Source organism: Psammomys obesus, unplaced genomic scaffold (assembly GCF_907164565.1).
Source record: "Psammomys obesus unplaced genomic scaffold, mPsaObe1.curated_primary_1811, whole genome shotgun sequence".
Classification (NCBI taxonomy): Eukaryota; Metazoa; Chordata; class Mammalia; order Rodentia; family Muridae; genus Psammomys; species Psammomys obesus.
The window spans coordinates 816,682-837,820 of record NW_026590341.1 but is presented as its reverse complement, the minus strand read 5'-3'; the positions used below and the strand labels follow the sequence as shown (position 1 = coordinate 837,820).

General features: G+C 53.3%; 2 protein-coding genes across 4 annotated transcripts in view; one reads left to right on the top strand and one right to left on the bottom strand.

Moving 5' to 3' along the window:
* Nucleotides 1-4,282, bottom strand: part of LOC129676506 (interferon-induced transmembrane protein 2-like) — a 40,383-nt gene extending 36,101 nt beyond the window's left edge. Inside the window, exon 1 of the mRNA XM_055606891.1 lies at nt 4,255-4,282. The gene's annotated coding sequence lies outside the window, so the exon portion shown is untranslated. The remainder of the gene's footprint in view (nt 1-4,254) is intronic.
* A 232-nt stretch (nt 4,283-4,514) lies between these two features.
* Nucleotides 4,515-15,682, top strand: B4galnt4 (beta-1,4-N-acetyl-galactosaminyltransferase 4). Of its 3 annotated transcripts, none has more exons than XM_055606884.1 (21): nt 4,515-4,882; nt 7,294-7,397; nt 7,709-7,804; nt 7,893-7,988; nt 8,065-8,155; nt 8,231-8,331; nt 8,482-8,549; nt 8,754-8,832; nt 9,517-9,558; nt 10,366-10,432; nt 10,536-10,670; nt 10,748-10,857; nt 10,937-11,037; nt 11,114-11,211; nt 11,286-12,171; nt 13,628-13,911; nt 14,061-14,214; nt 14,335-14,407; nt 14,490-14,643; nt 14,945-15,071; nt 15,312-15,682. In XM_055606884.1, the coding sequence occupies exons 1-21, from the start codon at nt 4,732-4,734 to the stop codon at nt 15,427-15,429; spliced, it is 3,135 nt and encodes a 1,044-aa protein (XP_055462859.1). In that variant the 5' UTR covers nt 4,515-4,731; the 3' UTR covers nt 15,430-15,682. The 3 variants fall into 3 exon arrangements, with proteins under 3 accessions (XP_055462859.1, XP_055462860.1, XP_055462861.1); XM_055606886.1 differs by having other exon boundaries at nt 4,770-4,817; XM_055606885.1 differs by lacking the exon at nt 9,517-9,558.
* Nucleotides 15,683-21,139: the final 5,457 nt, after the last annotated feature.

Sequence of the window (21,139 nt, the reverse complement as noted above, 5' to 3'; positions counted from 1 at the left end):
GCTAGGCACTCCAATGGCTCCATGGGGAGCTCCCTGCAGATAGCGGGCAGAGAAAGAAAGGGCTGGCTTCAGGTGATTTTGCCTATTTCAGGGATGTCACCCCAAGGTGGAAAGCTACAGCACAACAGCCACCGCAGGGCCCACGTGACAAAGATGGCAGCAGATCCTCTGTGTGAGCAGAGCAGTATGGGGTGTGCCTGGTGGCTTGTTTTGCCTGGAAGAACGAGGGTAAGAAGAATGGACCTGTTCTGGTTCACAGGCGGGGACACGCTGGGCAGCTGGTACTCAGAAGGAACATAGATGGGAAACGGATGACCTGGAGATCTAGGCCCTCTCATGACATTCGGATGCACAGGGCACAAAGACGCTGTCTCGTGTGAATACTGACCCAAACACAACCTCAGCCAAGGAGAACCTGAGAGCCAAGTGAACAGGAAAGCCTAAGCACACTGCTCTTTGCCAGGGGGAAAAGAAGCCAGGTGCTGTGGCAGTTTGTTAGATATGACTTCATGCGCTGGTTAATTCTTGTCAACCTGACACACACTGGAGTCACCTGAGATGAAGGAACCTCAACTGAAGACCTAGCTGGCTGGTGGGCATGTCTGTATGGCCTTTTCCTAATTGCTAATTGACGCAGGAAGGTCCAGCCCACCGTGGGCAGTATTATCCTTAGGCAAATAGGGCCTGAGCTGTATAAGAAAAGTAGTTATGCAAACCAGTAAACAGTGTTCCTCCATGGTCCCTGCTTCAGTTCCTGCTTCTAGATGCCTGCTTCAGAGCCTACCCTGGTTTTCCTCAATGATAGACTGTCATCTCTAAACTCAAATCCTTTCCTCCCCAAGTTGCTTTTGTTAGAATGTTTTGTCACAGGATCAGAGAAGCAACCTAATACATATCGAAACCCGGACTTCCAATCATGGGGGCTCATTCAGTTACGGCTACCGGTGTTTGCCAGTTGCCAGCAGTAGAGAACGGCACCAACCCCTTCCATCATGAAGGGGCAGGGCTTTGCTCCCACTAGGACAGCTGCCTACTCTGGTTGTGGACACACCTTCCTCGGCAGGCTAAAGGCTTCTGCCCAAATGGCAATGTATGAACTGGGAGGAGGACCTGTTCCACACAGCATAAGTCTCTCCAGAGAACTCACTGTCTGGCCATGTTCCCATTGAACAGTAAAATGGTTCCTAAAAGCTGTTTTGGTGCCAGCAGAGCAGCCACACTGTGGGGCTGGGATGGACCCAAGACATGCTTAATGCTCTGGATCAGTGCCCACCCTACAGCTCTCTCATGGGGTTCAGGGGTCAGGAGAAGAAATAGCGTGGTTGTCTTGTTTCCTTTCCCTGCAGCTTTAGGCTCTGTTGGTCTAGTGATCTCAGATCCCACGGTACCCACTAATGCATCCTGGTTCATCCAAGACTCTCCTGGGGTTAAAGCTAAATGTACCTCATCCTTGGAGCCCCTTCAGTCCTGGGCAAGTGCAAGAGTGTTCTACCAGGGGACACATCATACAAAAGGCCGTCATAGCAGGCGATATACAGACAGAATGGTCTCTGTGCTGTCCAGGACGCTAGGTCCTGTCAAAGGGAGATCAGGGCCATGTAATAGACTAGAGGAAGAGATTCATAAGGCAGGGATTCCTTGAGGGTTTCTCTTAGCACAGATAACTCCCATGGGAAACAACTACAGAAAACTACATCTATCCTGTACAAACAAAACCGCCAATCGCACAGACATTTTAGGAATGCAAGCTTAGGTTGTCCCCCACACCAGGCAAAGAACCTCAGCCTTTTCTGAAGGCAGAGGTTTTGGAATGCTCCATCAAAAAGGGTAGTTGTCAGGTCTGGAGAGATGGTCACCAGTTAAAAGCACTGACTGCTTTTCCAAAGGACCTGAGTTCAATTCCCAGCACCCTTATGGCTGCTCACAACTATCTGTAACTCCAGGACCCAACACCCTCACACAGACATACATGTAGGCAAAGCATCAATGGACAGAAAATAAAAATAAATAAATTATTGGGGGGGGGGGAGTTGTCAGTGCCACTTACAAGCCTATGGCTGAATGGTGACTGCTTTCCCTTACCCCCTGGTGACCAATTCCTTTGCCTCCTTTTTCCTTCTCCTGTTCCATTCCCTCCCATCTAACACAATATGTATTCACAGTGGCTGCTGTGTTTCTGTGTTTGCATCATTTACCTCTTGAACATGCTCAAGCAGTGTGACTCAGCTACAAGAATGAGCAGCACCCAAAGATGAATGTGAAATTTCGGCCGGGTTTCTCTGGAGATGCAGCCTGTTTTGGTTAGAGTTTAACCGTGGTTTTGCTTTGATCAAGCACGGTTGCAAGAGCTAATAAAGAGGCGGCTCAGCAGTTAAAGGCACTGGTCGTTCCTGCAGCTGACTCAGGCTGAGTTCCCAGCACCCATACGGAAGCTTACAACTAGTACCAGAAAATCCAACACCATTTCTGGCCTCCGTGGGCACCAGGCACACAACTGGTACACCAGAAATGCATACAGGCAAAACACCCATACACAAAAAAAAAAAAAAAAAAAATTAAAAATGTTTAATAAGCAAATACTTTTTTTTAAGTGCATACTTCCACCAGGGGGGAGGCCTGTTGTCAGCTTGGTTAGGCTGAAACCCTTCCCTTTGTGGTTGGGGTGAGGTGTGGTCACGTATTAGCATAGGTATTAGCAAGAGGAACAGCTGTCTAGCTGATCACAGCTTGCCTACTCAACGTTCATTTGTTGTTTGTTTTCCTGAGACAGGGTTTTTCTGTGTAGCCTTGGCTGTCCTGGAGTCACTTTGTAGACCAGGTTGGTCTCAAACTCACAGGGATCCGCCTGCCTCTGCCTCCCAGAGTTCTGAGACACAGGCCTGAGCCGCCCAGCCAGACTACTCAATTCTTCTGCCACTGCCCTTTCCCCTACTTGCCGGATTCCAGTTGAACAGAGGAAATTCCCTGGCTTGGGGCCTATGAAGGATCCCAGACTCTTCTCTAATAGTACACTTTTCTGCCCAAACGCTTCACCTGCTTTCCAACATCTTCTTTCTTTAAAATGCTGCTTGTTTTCTGTCTCTGCCCAGTGTATAACACAAGTTCCACAAAAGCAGAGACCTTATCTCTCGTTCATTGTTGCACCCTGAAGTCTCCCAAGTTGTAAAGATACTTTACAATGTATCTTAGCTGGATGTCTCTTGGCTGAATGAATGACTATGAGGATACAAAAGCAGCTACACCATGTGACATGTAAGGGGTGTGTGTGTGTGTGTGTGTGTGTGTGTGTGTGTGTGTGTGAAATAGAACACTATTTTGAGACAATGTTTAAGGTACAAACAACTGCAGGCAACAGAAACAAGTCAGAACAAGGGGCGAGCTGATGAGAACAGCAGCTCATCGTTGGAAGAAAAAAAATTTTAAGGACAGAAATGTGTCCAATTTGATTTTATGTCCCAAGGATGCACAGTGATGGTGGAACAAAGGCAAGACAATCTTGGTGACACACGCCTGGAATCCCAGCACTGAAAAGGCAGAGGCAGGCAGATGTCTCAGAGCTCCCGGCCAGATAAGGCTACGCAGTAAGACCCTGTCTCAAAACAAATCAAAAGATAACAAAGCAAAGCAACCTTGCAAATAGCACCAGCGGTTGACAGCGATGCATGCTCCGATGCTTGCTGAGCAGAAGGCCAACCCCTTAGAACAGACACAGGAAGGCGCCCAGTCATCTCCACCGGGGCACAGGGTAAGAAGATCTCTAAGTGACTCCACCTCATTCCAACGGCATCTTTCCACTTAGGCTATGGCCTCATGGAGGAAGGGAGACTATTCAAACGTCCAGTCCACATTCCTAACCCACGAGCTCCGCAAGGCTCACATCAACTTCCTCTACACCAACTGAAGTACTGTGGTCAACGGGCCGGAACCTCAAGGAGAACCAGCTGGTGACAGGTGGAAGAGCGGCGCTGGTCAGGAGGGCTGGGCTGCGCCAGCGTGAAAGCGAACGGAATGTTCAAGTAAAGCAATCTCGATAGAACCGCCCTCCACCCACCTCCGCCACCCCAGCCTGCTTCAAGTCCCACTGAGAACTAGGCTCAGCTCCTCAGGTCCACAAGGCGCCTTCTCTACGTGCTCGTCCCTAATCCCAAGGTTTTCCCAGACACAGCAACCCCTCGCCCCTGCCTTGGTGACACCCCATCCACGGTGACAACGATCTCTTACATCCCTCTCCCCGACGTCCCTGATGTCCCTCACCGCGGATTCGGTCCCTGCAAACCCCGCGTTCCCGGGCGCGCGGCCGCAGCAGACCAGGTGAATGCGCGCGTCGTGAGGACCGCTGGCACACCCTAACGCGCCACCCCGCCTCCGAGCATCACGGATTGGTTGTACGCGGGACGGACGCGGCCGATTGGCTCGGGCCACGCGGCCGCCGGTCCCGTTTCACGGTGGGTAGCACCGCAGCTTGGATGCTGCTCTGTCCCCCGGCGGCCAGAGAAGCGCGAGCAGCCGGGAGGGGCGGGCGGGGGAGCGCCTCGAGGAGCCGCTCCCGCCGCCCACCCCGACCGCGGCCCGAGCTGCCCGGGGAGTCGCGGCTGAATCCCGTAGCCCCGGCAGCGGACAAAGGACCATGCGGAGCTGCGGGCGCTGAGCGCAGCAGGGTGGGCCGGGGGATGTGGGGCGGGGCAGGCGGGGCCGAGGGGCCGCAGAGAGGCCCCTGAGTGTGGCGCCGCGATGCCGTGGTTCCCGGTGAAGAAGGTCCGCAAGCAGATGAAGCTGCTGCTGCTGTTGCTGCTGCTCACCTGCGCCGCGTGGCTCACGTACGTGCACCGGAGCCTGGTGCGCCCGGGCCGAGCGCTGCGCCAGCGGCTGGGCTACGGGCGAGGTACGCGAGGGCGCGCGGCGTTGAGGGCCCGGGCCTCCCAAGGCGCCGGGGGTCTGACTGCCCAGAGGCCTCACGGTCCTGCTCCTCCCAGCCCCGCTATATTGGGGGAGGGGTCGCGGCTCTGTTCGGCTGGACGCCCAATGACGTCAGCAGTAACGCCGGGGACCCTCTGGGCGCATCCCTAATCTTTTTGGACCCTGGAATCTGGCTTAGAATCGGTGGCGATGGAGTTAACGGTGGGCCCTTGGGGGAACCCGCGCCCTCAGCCAAGAGGATTGGCAGGCTCTTGCCTGCTTAGCAGGGCCTCAGTTTCCTCTGCTAGGGAGGTAAGGGTGGCGTTGAGGGATCCAGCTGCCTGGAGGAGCCAGAACAATTGGAAACCCTGGGTACACCTGTGACTGAGGACTGACATGCCTGTGTGCTGAGGACCAATGCTGACTTGAGTCTGCGTATTTAAGAGTGGGCAGAGAATACACAAATCAGCTTAGGCCTGGCAAGCCCTGTAAGCAAGAAGCAGGGGAGAACCTGTGGAGATGGTGGCCACTGACTGAGCCACACTTTGGTGGAGAAGCTCCAGAGCAGAATAGACATCAGTGACAGCTAGGAAGAGAAAGACCAGGGGATGGACCTGGAGAAGCTCATCCAAGCCAGATAGAGTTCAGCCTGACCTTTGTGAAGGAAGCTGGTGAGCTGTGGGCACAGTGGGAGGACACAAGTGTCCCTCTTCTCAGAGACTCAGAGCAGTGACAGTGATGACATTCTGGTCCACTCCACCTGATGGATCCCAAACTCCCTTTTCAGCCCTGTTCCTGTCTCCAGCCTGCAGAAGGCCGTCTGCCTCCTCCTGTGCCTGGAAATGAGTTTCCAAACATCTTCCACCAGATCCCGGGCCAGGGATCTGAGACAGATCCCAGCCCCTAAGAAAGTCTGTGGGTCATCCCAATCCATGTACCTCAGAGCTGTGACATCTTCAAGATATCCTTGCACAACTCTATTCCTAGGAGATAGATCTGTGAGCTGATTGGCCTGGACCCAGAGCTGACCCAGCACCCAATAAACCCAGCCCCCACCAGCTGCCCTTGTGGGTTTCTAAGCAACCACAAACCTCTCTTCCTCCTGGCTGACTTCCTGAGCAATTTGAGTCTGACTGAGACCAACCAGGAAGGGGTGAAGACAGGGAGCCCTATTGCTAAAGGTTGGATGATTAGGGTACTGGCTCTGACACCCTCTACATAGGTAAGATCTCTTCTGGACCCTGGAAGATCAGTGCTGCCCAGAAGCAGCCTGAACTGCACAGATGAGGGCCCAACCACACGTACTCTGCTGTGGGCTGAAGCCCCATCTCCTGTCTGGCCATCCGGGATCTCACCAGGCACTGCATGGCTTTGAGAAGCTGAGCAGTTTGCATGTGCCCGAGGCTTTCCTGACCGTGTGGTCAATCTCCAGCGCAGGCAACATTCAGTGGGTGTCCAACAGCCTGGGCTTACAGACATCTCTAAGTGAGGCTGGGGAAGACCCCTGTCTGCGCAGCCTCTGTGCTGAGGCTTTAGCTCCTGCAAGGTGGTGGTGGTGACCTGAGCTGAGAGCCCACTATTGAAGGTTCCCAATGTACCCCAGATGCCTGGACTTAGCTTGAGTGGCTGTGGGGATCCGGGCCAGGCTCTGGGAATTTGACCAGGAGTCTTGGTTGCTTACTTTCTAGCTGGATCTAGAATGAGGAACAAATGAGAAGCACTGCAGGAATTTCGAGGGAGGAGACCACAGGCAGCCCCTCAGTTCAGGCCCATCTGGTATAGGCTGGACAGGAGCCTGGCTTCTGAGTTCTACACCGAGGGGCAGGCATGGCTCTGAAACAGGAAAGAGCCATTGTCTCTCCTTGGGAGCACCAGGAGGGACAGGACTGGGATAAAGTGAAACCTCCTGCCTTTGGAGACTCAGATCCAGGAAAGTGAATACCTGGGAATGCAGTGGACATGCAGCTTAGGGAGAAGGTCCAGGAAGTGGGACAAAACAAGGTACACAGGGGTGCCCCAGACTGGAGGGACAGTAGAGGACACGTCTTCATATAGATCTGGAGAGTGCCAGGAGGCAAACAGCCTAGCGCACGGAGAAGGCGTCAAGGGTGTTAGGCCATCTGAATTCTTCCCAAGGCAAAGCCGCTCCCAGATCACCAGATGGGTGTGTGTACAGTTTCACGCTAGCCTGAGTGTGCATGTAGCCCTGCTCCCGGCTTTCACCAGGGACTGGAGAAGAGCTGGTGGTTTCTAGAGGGTCCCCGGAATGAGCGAGCAGGGCCTTCAGCAATCCTCCCTGCCCTCAACCCTCCAGCTGACCCCAGCAACAAAGACTTGGCCTTAGGGAGTCTAAGCCCTGCTTAGACTGACCCTGACACGCCTTGCATGCCTCTGCAGATAGCGAGAAGCTGACTGGTGTGACCGACAGCCGGGGTGTCCGAGGGGTATCATCTACGCAGAGGGCAGAGGACTCTAGTGAAAGTCATGAAGAGGAGCAGGCGGTAAGGAGTGAGCAGAAAAAAAAAAAAGAAAAAAAAACTGCACAAGAGGCCACTCTCTTGGATGGGTAGATATGGCCGTGGATGTATGTGAGCCTAGCGAGATAACCTCAGCATCCCGGCCTGGATACCTACCAGTGGCCGCATCTGCCGGGGCAGATTTGCTGAGGGTATCCACGTAGAAAGTACTTAGGTGGTGTGACTGGATGTGCAGAAGGGGGCCATGGACTTTGCTGTATGTGAGCCTAGATGGACTGTGCAGTTGTGACACTTCCTGCCTTTAGAACCCTGACATGGCTACCCTTTCCCTGCAGCCTGAGGGTCGGGTCCCAAACATGCTGTTTCCTGGAGGAGCTAGGAAGCCGCCACCGCTGAACCTCACCCACCAGACACTGCCATGGCGGGAAGAGGTAAGCTGTATTGGGTTGAGCTGGGCTGGGGGCTGGGAGGAGGGGTGGAGCAGACTGCGTGACATCTAAGGTTCCCTCTGGCCCCTAGTTCAAAGGACAGGTGAACCTACATGTGTTTGAGGACTGGTGTGGGGGTGCTGTGGGCCACCTGAGAAGGAACCTTCACTTCCCACTGTTTCCTCACGTGAGTACCTCAGGAAAGTATGGGTGGGCGAGGCGAGCAGTGAGCTGTGAGGCAGTGGTTGTTGCACTCCCGGCAGACTCGCACCACCGTGACAAAGTTAGCTGTGTCCCCTAAGTGGAAGAACTATGGACTCCGGATTTTTGGCTTCATCCACCCAGCCAGAGATGGTGAGTAGGTTGGGTATGGCGGGGGCAGGAGGTGTTGAGCAGTTCAGCTTCCTGAGCCTCTCTCCTGTGGACTAGGAGACATCCAGTTCTCTGTGGCTTCGGATGATAACTCTGAGTTCTGGCTGAGCTTGGATGAGAGCCCAGCAGCCGCCCAGCTAGTAGCCTTTGTGGGCAAGGTAGGTTCTGCCCTCTTGCCCTAGCGCCTCTAACCACACCACACCTGTCTTCACTGTGTCTCCTGGAGCCTCTTGAAAGTACAGACTAAATGTGTCAGATACCCACAGGGCGAATATGATCACTCCTCTGTCCCCTTCTATTACCTGTAGACTGGCTCCGAATGGACCGCGCCTGGAGAATTCACCAAGTTCAGCTCCCAGGTGTCTAAGCCACGGCGGTGAGTAACTAAGGGTGCATGTTTCCACATGTGTGTGCACATCCGTGTTGGCATATGAGAGGGAGGCTGGGTATCACCCTTACCCGTATTTCACAGGTGCCATCCTCCTGAGGGACCATCCCAGAGGGATGTGAGATTCTTTCTCAACTCTCTGGGCTCTCAATCTCTTTGGTGGGAGACAACCCCAACTCCTTATGTCCACAGGCTCATGGCCTCCCGGAGATACTACTTTGAACTACTTCACAAGCAAGATGACAAGGGCTCAGACCATGTGGAAGTGGGCGTGAGTGTGGCCTGCCCTCTGAAGGAGCTCCAAAGACCACAGCTCTCCTCCCTATCCACTTCCCATGCCCTTAATGGACAGCCACTACAGGGTGGTCCCCAACCCCAAGGGATTTCCAGTCAAGGAGATAAAGCAGATTCAGGGAGACATGGACCAAGGTCAGGCGGGTATATTATGCCTGCTGGATGCTTAGAGGAGCTGCAATTAAAAAGTAGTCCTTCACCAGGAGACATGGGGGGAGAGAGTGTGCAGCAGGAAGTCCAGCATGCAATTTCTATACCTGGAGAACTTGCCCCCATTTTCTATCATCTTCTGAGACTCCAAAAAGTCTGGTAGCCAAAATCAGGCCAGGCCTGCAATGCTGTGCTGAACTGCTCAGACTGTCCTGTGAGAGTGAGGTAGTTGGGGTCTGCATGCCAGGAATCCCTCTGGCCTCTGTGGAACAATGAGAAGCTGAGAGGTAGAACTTTGAGAAGCATATTGTTATCTTTTTATTGCCATGATTATGGCTGTAACAAAATACTTGACAAGAAGCAACTTAAGGAAGGGTTTATTTTGGCTCACAGTTTGAGGGTTCATAGTCCTATCAGCAGGAGCGTGAGGTAGCTGGTTACATTGTATCTGCGTCCAGGAAAAGAGAGAGATGAATGCTGGTGCTCAGGTCACTTTCTCCTTTCTATTCAGTTTTGGACCACAGTCCATGGGATGGTACTGCCACATTTTAGGGTAGGTCTTCTCCTCCAACTAACCTCATCTAGAAAATCCCTCCAAGACTTGCCTAGATGCTTGTCTCCAGTGATTCTAGATCCTGTTAGATTGAAAATCAGTATCAGCCACCATGGGGAAGACAGATGGGTGGCTGGGAGATAGGGAGGAGGGTTCCACAGCAAGATGGAAGAGCCTGGAGGATGAGGTACAGTGACCACAGTAGGATTGGGGTTTCTCAGCCTCAGCACTGTAAGATAGTTCATGTCACCCCAACTCAGAAGAGTGGAGCCTCAGGGTTTTGAGGGTTGGAGGGAGGCAAAGGTGTTGATACAAAGGTCCTGGATGAGCTGGCAACAGAAATGCTCAGTCAGCCCCCCCCCCTCCTAAGGAGCACCAGCTTAACAGAGGTGGGAGGAACACACCCCCACGGAGACTTGGGAGCATCCATGGAGCTCAGGCATGGGGAGGACCATTTGGTGGCAGGTACTAGGTCTGGGGCTGAGGAAGAGTCCCCTAAAAGTGACCTCAGGAAGGCGACATGCCAAACCAGAGAGAAAACAGGGGTCAGACGTTATAACCAGCAGCCTTTGGAGGAAAGGAGGAGGCGGGAGGGAAGGAAGCTGGATGGGTCTGGATCTGCCCCTAGAACTCCTCCACCTTCTGCACCTTCTGTTAGGTGCCTCTTCCTTGGGCCCTTCCCGCTCTGCCCACCAAGTTTCTTACATCCTTTGAGGATTTTCACTCTCGAGTGAACACTCCCTCACCCCTGAACTAAGGAAAGCCACCTACCAGGACCCAACCTTTTTCCTATCCCCACACCCCCAGTGGCGAGCTTTCCTGCCTGGTCTGAAGTTCGAGATCATTGGCCCTGCTCACATTTCCCTGTACACAGGTGCGGGCTGGGTACTTCCTCAGGGGAATGGCTGGGTTCTGACGGGCTCAGCGTGGGGATGGTGAAGGGTAGGCTGACGTTCCAGGCCTCCACCTTCTCTTAGATGAGTCGTCTCTGAAGATGGACCACGTGGCCCACGTGCCTCAGTCTCCAGCCAGCCATGTAGGGGGTTACCCACTGCACGAGGAGCCCAGCGTCGACATGCTGCAGCCGGACCCCAGGGACACCTTCTTCCTCAGTGAGAGGAGGCTCCAGAGGAGGGTGAGGATGGAGTGGGGTGAGGGCCAGGCCACCAAGTGACTGCCCTTCCTTTAGCTCCTCGGATGGAACCTCTGAGCCTGGAGAATGTCCTGGAGCCCTGTGCCTACGCACCGACCTATGTCCTCAAGGATTTTCCCATAGCCAGATACCAAGGACTGCAGTTTGTAAGTGCCTACTGAGGGGGCTTCCTAAAGCTACCCTTTTCCCCGGGCCCTACCCCTAAGCTGGTGGCCCTGCCCACAGGTCTACCTGTCCTTCATCTATCCCAATGACCACACCCGTCTCACTCACATGGAGACTGACAACAAGTGCTTCTACCGTGAGTCCCCACTATACCTGGAAAGGTAGGTGGGGGCGCGGCCTATCCGAAGGGAGGAGGAACCTCAGTGAGGAAGGTCTCTGATGTACTTTCTCCCTCAGGTTTGGGTTCTATAAATACATGAAGATGGACAAGGAGGAAGGAGAGGAGGATGAGGAGGAGGTTCAGCGGAGAGCCTTCCTCTTCCTCAACCCTGACGGTGAGTGTCCCACTCCCCCGCTGGAATGCCAGCCCACCTGCCGCATGCCTCCTCTTACCAGACACTCTCTACAGACTTCCTGGATGATGAGGAGGAGCAGGAACTGTTAGACAATCTGGAGCCCACTGATGGAGCCCTACAGCAGAGCCGCAGGCCCCCCACCCCAGCAGCCTCCACTGGGACTCCAGCCACCCCTACCCCACCTACAAGCAGTCCTCCGGACGAGCAGACCCCCAGACACTCCCGGGCCCTGAACTGGGCCCCACGCCCCCTGCCCCTCTTCTTGGGACGAGCTCCACCTCCCCGGACGGTGGAGAAGTCTCCCTCAAAAGTGTACGTGACCAGGGTACGACCTGGACGGAGGCCTTCCCCAAGGGCCCTGAGAGACTCACCCTGGCCACCCTTCCCTGGCGTCTTCCTGCGCCCCAAGCCTCTGCCCAGAGTACAGCTGCGGGTGCCCCCACACCCACCACGGACCCAGGGCTATAGGACCGGTGGCAAGGTCACAGAACTAAGGCCCCCAGTCAGGGCTCAGACCACCCAGGGAGGCCGGGAGGGCCATTTGCATGGACAGGGGCTCCCGGAGCCCACAGTGGACTTGAACTCCTCGGTGGAAACACAGCCTGTGACTTCCTTCCTGAGCTTGTCTCAAGTGTCCAGGCCACAGCTGCCTGGAGAGGGTGAAGAAGGGGAGGAGGATGGGGCCCCCGGTGACGAGGCCACATCAGAAGACAGCGAGGAAGAGGAGGAGCAGGCCGCTGGGCGGCCTCTGGGCCGCTGGCGTGAGGATGCCATTGACTGGCAGCGCACGTTCAGCGTGGGCGCCATGGACTTCGAGCTGCTGCGCTCTGACTGGAACGACCTACGCTGCAACGTATCCGGGAACCTGCAGCTTCCCGAGGCCGAGGCGGTGGACGTGGTGGCTCAGTACATGGAGCGGCTTAATGCGCGACATGGCGGGTACGGACCAGGTTGCTGCTTGGAAAGAGGGCGTGGCTGGTCTCTGCAGGAATCTCAGACCTTCCTTTCCCCTCAGCAGCTCTCTGGAGCCCCGCGCAAGACTGGTTTCGTAGCCCTTCACTGCCAGTTCCCAAATCTGCCTCTTTAGACCTAGACCCTAGGTCTAAGGGAATAGTATCAGGCTTAGCCAGATTGTGGGCAGACAGCCTTTTCAGAAAGCAGACTAAAGTGTCAAGCTCAGGAACCCTAGATCTCTCCTTGTGGAACACTGCAGGGTCTTGTTTGGTTGGTTGGTTTTAGTTTTTCAAGACAGGGTTTCTCTGTGTAGCCCTGGCTGTCTTGGACTCACTTTGTAGATCAGGCTGGCCTCGAACGCAAAGAGATCCACCTGCCTCTGCCTCCTGGGTGTGCTGCCACTGCAAGTTCTCAACTAGGGGAACTCAAGGGGGAAGGCCCATGGCTCCCATCCCACTGAGCCCTTTGGCCTTCTACGACTCAGGAATCCAAGTTGTTTCTACACCATTTCTAGGGAGATTAGGCCATAATTTAGCTTTGAAGGCGTTCTTACGAGAGGCTGTTCTGTACATTGTCGGCCTTGAGGAAGGATGGGAACGCCTGTGGACTTTGATGAACACGGGGACATCAGGACAAAGTGTCTGGCAGCCAAAGGATAGAGCCAGGCTCCACAGAAGTTTTGAACAGGACGGGGGTGCTATCTCTCTAGAGGGCAAGAACAGGACGGTCCTCCAACAGGGAAGTGATGAGGCGGCCTGAGACCTTGCCACCATCAGTGGTGTAGGACAGGCCCTGGTAGCTCAGAGCACAGGTTTCCTGAAAGCAGCTTATGGGACAGTCTCATGGTCTCTTGATGAGACTGCCCATCATGAGTGGTCATAGCCATGACCTCACTTAAGCACACCTGGGTTCTGCGGCATGGGTGGCCCCAAGGAGTAACCTTGAGTGTTTGGTTGGGGGCAGAAGGTTACTGATTTGGCTGGAGCCGGCGGGGTTGAGTCACAGGGAGGAGTCCCGGCCCATCTGAGGTCAAGCTGATGGGCATCTATAGAGAAACACTGCCTGTCACCGGAAGGTGGAAAGCAGAATGAACAGCCCAAGGCCTGAGACAAAATAAAGGGTCCTGCTGGGGGAAGGGGGAGACACGGGAGACAATGGACAGCTTCCTCCTGATGGTTCTGTAAGAGACTACCCATAGCAGGAGAAGTCTAAGACAGCGCCACAGGGCAAAGAAAATGAGGCAGAGGGAGACATCTGGACTCATAGCGCCTCCTAGTGTTAGTCTTCCCACTTCCTGCTGGGCTGGGGAAGTGAGATGGGAAGGTCAGTTTAGGTCGCAGGTGTGATGGGGTCTGAGGAGTGCCGGGGCGTGGTTCTCGGGGTGATAGGGGGAGGCGTTGGCTGGAGCTACGGCCCTCGGCTAATCAGCCCTGCCTCGCAGGCGCTTCTCGCTTCTGCGCATCGTGAACGTGGAGAAGCGCCGCGACTCTGCACGTGGAAGCCGCTTCCTACTGGAACTGGAATTGCAAGAGCGAGGAGGCGGCCGCCAGCGCCTTTCTGAATATGTCTTCCTGCGATTGCCCGGAGCCCGCGTTGGGGACGAGGATGGAGAAAGCCCCGAGCCCCCTCCTGCCGCCTCGATCCGCCCAGACAGTCGCCCAGAGCTCTGCCGGCCCTTGCATCTGGCCTGGCGTCAGGATGTCATGGTTCACTTCATTGTGCCAGGTATGTGCGCCTCGGTAGGGAGTTGGGGGCGGACTTGGAGAAAAGGGAATGCTAATGCCAAGAGTGTGGGTGTCAGTGAAGAGGATCTCCTGAATGAGAAACCACCCTGAGGTCCAGTCATGCTGGTTCAGTGGCACCCCCTCTTTTAGTGAAGAATCAGGCGCGCTGGGTAGTGCAATTCCTGGCAGATATGACGGCGCTGCGTGTGCACACGGGGGACTCGCACTTCAACATCATCTTAGTGGACTTTGAGAGCGAGGACATGGACGTGGAGCGGGCCCTACGCGCAGCTCAGCTACCTCGGTAATGTTTACCACCAGCGCTTAGGAAGGCCAAAGATCTTTCTTTCCTCTTGTGGGAGGTGGGCTGTCCTGACACTCTCCACCTCCCTTGAAGATCCATGTGATTCTTTTGCTTCCCTAGGTACCAGTACCTGAGACGAACTGGAAACTTCGAGCGCTCTGCAGGCCTGCAAGCTGGAGTGGATGCAGTGGAGGTCTGTGGGCTTAGGGGAGAGAGATGAGGGTGCTGAGCTCACCTCGGGAAGGTGAGCAGGGCTCAGACCTCCCAACCTACAGGACCCCAGCAGCATCGTTTTCCTCTGCGACCTGCACATCCACTTCCCACCTAACATCCTGGACAGCATCCGCAAGCATTGCGTGGAGGGCAAGCTGGCCTTCGCCCCTGTGGTCATGCGTCTGGGCTGTGGAAGCTCACCGTGGGACCCACATGGTAAGGACCTGAGGGTTCCCCCGGGAACTCCAGGTTCTCACAACCACCAGGGCAAAATCCAAGCCTAACCTCCCCGGTAAGCCGAGGATCCTAAGCACACATCACAGTACCAGGAAGTGCAGGGTCATGCAGGGTTCACAAGACCCTTTCCTCTGCAGCTCCTGGGTTATGAACAATTACCAGATCCCCTAAGAGTCTCCAAAATAAGGAGGCTTCTTGGAGTTTCTCCTGGGGTCCTCCAGTCCTCCCTGGGGAGAAAGCTTAAGGACCAGTCCCTAATGGCCATCCTCCCCACCTCAAGGTTACTGGGAGGTGAATGGATTCGGCCTCTTTGGGATCTACAAATCGGACTTTGACCGAGTAGGAGGCATGAACACTGAGGAGTTCCGTGACCAGTGGGGAGGCGAGGACTGGGAACTTCTGGACAGGTGACTGCCCTCCCCTACCTCACACTGAGACACCTCATCTTCCTCCAACGGGAGGACAGAACGACAGGGTCCCCACTGGCTGAACTGACCCTGCCGGGCTCTTAAAAGCCCACAAAACCCCTTCCACCTACCCCACTCCCTAGAACCCTTCCTTCCCCCAGGCTCCTGCAGTCTGGGGGGGGGGGGGCGGGCAGCCCTGGACCTGAGCCAGAGTTCTGACATTCCACCCACTCACCCCAGGGTCCTGCAGGCAGGGCTGGAGGTGGAGAGGCTCCGGCTGCGACACTTCTACCACCACTACCACTCAAAGAGGGGCATGTGGGCCACGCGCAGCCGCAAAGGTGCCCGCGCACAGTGATCTTGAAGATCTGGCTGCCCTCTGTGCCACTGGGTTGATTCAGGCTCTGCCACGACCTGTGCTGGCCCCGTAAGGACTCCTCTGTGACTCCAGATAGGCAGCCTTCATGGCAAGGCTGGCACCTTGGTCCCCACACTCCCTGATGATTTCTGTGAAATTTTCTGTAGCAATGACATTGTTTTCAGAATTTACAAGAGTTCTGTCTGTTCTGTTTTTTATTCAGAATGAAATGAAATATTTTTTTTAGTTCTGACTTGTTTTCTGTGACTGTTCTCTTCTGAAGCAGAGCCCTGGTTCCCAGAGTGGCTGTGGGCAATACAGCCTCCCCTCCCACACCCACTTCCTGCCTTTAGCTTCTGTTTCCACCTGGTTTCTGTGGAGTCTGGCTACTCAGAACAGACATTGCATGAGACCTTCCCACACAGGAACTGCTGCTGAGCCAGCATATGCGGAGACACCAATATGACCTTGATCTGTCACTCTACAGCTGAGAAGGACCCATACAGCCAGAGCAGATGCCCTGAACCCCAGTCACCCACACTGCCTTCTCTGAACCTATTCAGATGAAGTGTCTCTACTTACAGATGCTTTTCCAAAAAAGCGTTGGATTTAAGATTACATGCTCCAGGTGCTGGAAATATGGCTCCGTAGTTAAGAGCACTTGTTGCTCTTTCAGAGGACCTGGGTTCAGTTTCCAGCCCCCACATAATTTGCTGACTCAAATTATTCCTGACCCCAGTTTCAGAGGATCCGACACCCTCTTCTGACATCTCAGGCTACCTGGTACACATACAGAAATGTAGGCAAAAACGTATAAAAATAAACAGACTTTACAAGACACCGAAAGAAGAAGAAAAAGAAAACCTGCTATAAGCCAAACATAGTGGCATACGCCTTTAATCTCAGTCTGGAGACAGACTGTCATATCTCTGTGCCCTGGGTACATAATGAGAACTTACCTCAAAAAATTAAAAGTAAAATAAAAAAAAAAAATGAAGAAGGAGACATGCTACCAGGACTGTCAAGATGAATCAGCTGCCAAATCTGAGGACACACATAGAAGAAAGAACTAACTCCTACAAAGTTGTCTCTGACCTCCACAGGCACACCAGGGCACACACATGTAAATACATAAATTGTTTTTTAAGTACTACAAGTTAATGAAAAACTCTCCATAATAATAATAATAATGAATTATATGGGCCAGGGCTGAGCAGTTAAAGTTTGTTGCTCAACCATCCATGACTCCAGTTCCATGGGCTCCAACACTCTCTTCTGATCTCCACATGAACCAGAAGTGCACATGCATGTGACACAATACCATACATACATACATACATATATGCAGGCCAGACACTCCTATACACATGTACGCACTTGTGAGCACATGCACACAAAATGTGAGCTGGAGAGATGGCTCAGCAGTTCAGCACCGCTGTTCTTCCAGAGAACCTGAGTTAGGTCCCCGACATCCATATCAGGCAGTTCATAGTTTCCTGTAACTTTCAGACCCAGGAATCCAACATTCTCTTCTGGTCTCTGTGAACACCTGCACACACACGACAAACACACACATAAAAAAAAATCCTTTTAAATTGAAAATCCTTTTAATCAGGTGTCATGATACACATATGTAAGCCCCACCACTTAGGAGACTAAGCAGGAAGATCTCCAGACTAAGTGTCAGAGTGAGGTGGAGAATACATGACACCAAGAGAGAAACATTCTTAAAAGATAAGGAAAGGGGGAGAGGAACCATAAATGAAAAGAAAGGTGAAGCAGATTAATCTCAGAAGCTCGTGCCAGCAGGCAGGCTATGTTCACACCATGAATTCACATTAACACATTAAGTCGTTCTTTCTTTCCTCTCTCTCTCTTTCTCTCTTTCTGGCTGTCCTGGTTCTCACTTTATAGTCCGGGCTGGCCTGGAATTCACGGACCCGCCTGCCTCTGCCTCCTAGTGCTAGGATCACCTCCATCTGATATGTTAAGGAGTTTTCAGTGAGCAGCAGCCAGGGGACAGGACCTGTGCTTGGAGAACTTACACCCTAGTATAGTACCGGGGCAGCGTCCACTAGTCATACTCGTGTAATGTCTGACCCGCTGTAATGGCAAGTGCTGTAATGAATAAGGCCAAAAAAGAAATCAGTACTTCCGAGCGATTCCGCATTTGTAATTTGTAGTAGGCAGAAAAAGGAAGCCTTCAAAGGTCTTCCTTGTCCTCTGAGGGCAGGGAGAACAAGCAGATATTTGAGGGAAATTTAGAAAGTTAAAGATGAGAAAAAGGAAAATAGAAATTCTTGACAGCACTTAGGGAGAAAAATTTTAAAGGGTGAAATGAAATCTTTGCAGAAATAAAAGCCACTTTTCCTTTTAGGATATAGCTGAGTGGTAGAGTGCTTCGCTGGCATCCAGAAATCCCCAGATTTGCTCCCCAGAACCTGCACAGAACTAATTTTTTAAAAAAGCATACAGAATGAAATGCTAAATAAGGCAGATAAACGAGACCCAGACATGGTGGCACACAGCTGTGATCCCAGGATTCAGGAAAAGGAGGCAGGAGGATGGCCACAAGTTAAGGGCCCTCTGGTCTCAAAAGTGAGTTATAGTTAACCAGAACTATATAATGAGATCCTGCCTCAAATATAGACAAGAATGACAAAAGTGACCCATGAGAAGACAGTAGCTGACAAAGCACAGACAGAGAACCCATGAGAGGTGAAAGGGAGAAATTTTATGTGATGAAACAAAAGAGCCAGGCAGTAGGGCTGCCTTTAGTCCCTGCACTCGGGAGGCAGAGGCAGGCAGATCTCTGTAAGACCAGCTCTACAGAGGGAGTTCTAGGACAGCCAGGGATACACAGAAAAACCTATCTCAAAATAGAAAGAAAGAAAAAAGAAGGAAGGAAAGGAAGGAAGGAAGGAAGAAAAGAAAGAAGGAAGGAAGGAAGGAAAGGGAGGAATTGAGAGAGTGAATGAAAGAAAGAAGGGAAAAAAGAACACTTTTCCCAAAGTACATACAGGCCAGAGAGTAAAGGAAACACCATGCAGAGTGAGCACTGGATATGCAAATGAAGCTGCTGATTTCCAGTGAGCCGTCCAGGATCTAAAACAATGTGGTGGGAGGTTTTGCTAACCTGGGAGGTAGCCAGGTAGATATCTGATAAATTCTTTCTATAAGAGTAGTTGGCCTTCTGGGCTGGAGAGATGGCTCAGCAGTTAAGAGCACTGGCTGCTCTTCCAGAGGCCCTGAGTTCAATTCCCACCAAGCACATGGTGGCTCAAAACCATGTGTAATTGAATCTAATTCCCACTTGGCCAAGGGCTCCATGGAAAAAGTAGCATCAGGAGGAGACTCGGAGAACCAAAGAAGCAGCCTTCAAAACTGACTAAAACCCCACCACTAAGAGAATCAGACAGACAGTTCACTTGGAGAAAGTGTCCAGGAAGTGGCTTTGACCTACAGAGATGACCGTCCACCACTCTACAGAGTCCCCATTCGGCCGTCGAACAACACCCAGTCCCCCCACCCTGCTGCCACTCAGCGTTAGAATCCCCTCTAGACGCTTCATGTGGTAGCACAAGTCTTTATTCCCAGCACTCAGGAAGCAGAGGCAGGCAGGTTTCTCTGAGGTCAAAGCCAGCCTGGTCTACCTAGAGAGAACCCTGGCTAAAAAGAGAGAGAGACAGAGAGGGATTCTGGCTTTCTTTACATTTATGTGATTTATGGGAACTCACTTAACCTTGTGGAGCCTCAGTTTCACCATCTATAAATGGAGGTAGTCACGGCTCCACCCTCCTGGAGTTCCTATGAGGATTAAGGAAAGAGTATGAACAAAGCACTCATCACTTTGTCTAGCACATCATCATTCTAGGGTCAGCATTAGCCACCCTCCAGAAACAACTCACTGCCGCGGGACAGCACTTCCCATCACCACACCTGCTGCAGAGTGCCGTCGTCTCCCTCCTAAGCCCTTCTCCACAAAGGCTAACTACACGCACGCACGCACGCACGCACCCACAAGACCTCCCATTTTCACCTTTTTATTGTGTTGCTCTTTGGTACTTGGTTCTGCTTTGGGGTCTTTGCCACAAGCCAGCCACTACCCTGCGTTGCTATCTCACTGCAGTGTCCAGGAGGGAACGCTCAGGGAGAAGTCCTCGGTGTCAGGCCACAGGAGCATCCTTCAGAAGTGTCTGGTGCACAGGATAAGGAGAACATGACCAATGAATGGATCAATGTGGATGGACGGACAGGCAGGTGGACATGTTCCCACATGTGCTGATGACCTGGACCAGCACTCCTCAGCTACCTTCCACCCCCAGGATGTAAGTCTGAGATTGGAGCACGGGCAGTGATAGTAAAACCAGCATGCCCATGGGCCTAGGATGGGGTACGGGGCTGCAATGGCTGGGAAGGTATGGACAAGTCTGAGGAGACCTTGAGAAAGAGGTGGTCTTTGAGCAGGCATGATGACTCTCAGCCTTCCGGACATCACCGGGTCAAGGATGTGCACCATAGGTCTCTGGCCCAGCCAGTTCATCAACTCATACCAAAGCAGTGCTGACATGCCCTCACCCTGCCCCTCGGGCTTCGTGACCACCAGGAACCTCCTTAACCTGTCTGCACCTCAGCTTTCTCACGACGTCTGAAAGACTCATGCTGTTAATATCCTAATGCTCTCCTCCCAGGCATTCAACTTCCACCCCTTGGTAAGCCCGCCCCTCAGCCTTTTACTAGCCACAGGCTCCTACCCAATAGGCTCACTCTCTCTGTCCCTCCCCACAGCTCTTTCCTCAAAGTGCCCGCCCACATGTAGGAAGCCAAATTCTCCCACTCCTCCATTCAGAAACCCTCAATCGACCCCTCCCCCAATTTACACTCCTCTCTGGGAGGTAACAGCCACTGGGAGGGCGGCAGAGTGGATGACAAGCCCTCCGACTGCTTTACTCACTCTTCACGGTCCTGAGTTCCAGGTCCCTGGCCTGATTATAACAGAGATCCAGCCATCCATCTCAAGTTCCTTGAGTAAGCTTTCTTCACACATCAGAGCGCCTTCCCCCCCACCCCACCCGAATCCCTGCTGCATCCTTTTCATTTTCTCTCCAAGGAGAGGGAGAGAAGTTGAAAGGACACTGGTCAACAGACTCAGTGAGCATTACTGATGCCCTGAGCCATATAGCCATTGAAGGAAGTACCCAGATTCCAGGCTCTTTAGAGACACCAAACCTCAGAGGTGGGTGGCCCCTGGCCTGATGTTAAGAAGTGGCTACAGCTCTCAGACCCCATGTCCTATGGTCACAGCTGTGGCACCTACGGCCCTCTGCCAGTGGACCTCCAAAGCTACCTCCAGTCTTCCATCCAGCTGGCATGGAAGCTCTGTCCTCATGCCCTGCAGGCGCCTCTTTACCTGGCTACAACCACACCTAAGACCCCCGCAGCCCCTGTAATTATGTCCCTCCACTTTGCACTCTCCTGGAACCCCTTTCCCCCTCTATCCCGAAGCCTGGCTGCCATAGAGCTCTGGGTGGACTTAGCACATGCAGGGCGGGCCTCTTCAGGCGTGTGCCTCCAGGCCGCACGGCGCCGCACAAACTTGTCTCCCAGGATTTTTCCACACGAAACACGTCTCCCAGGGAAGCAACCGGTCTGATGAGATGGGTGTGCAACGTTCCCACCCCATCCTCCGGTGCCCCCACGGTACCATCTC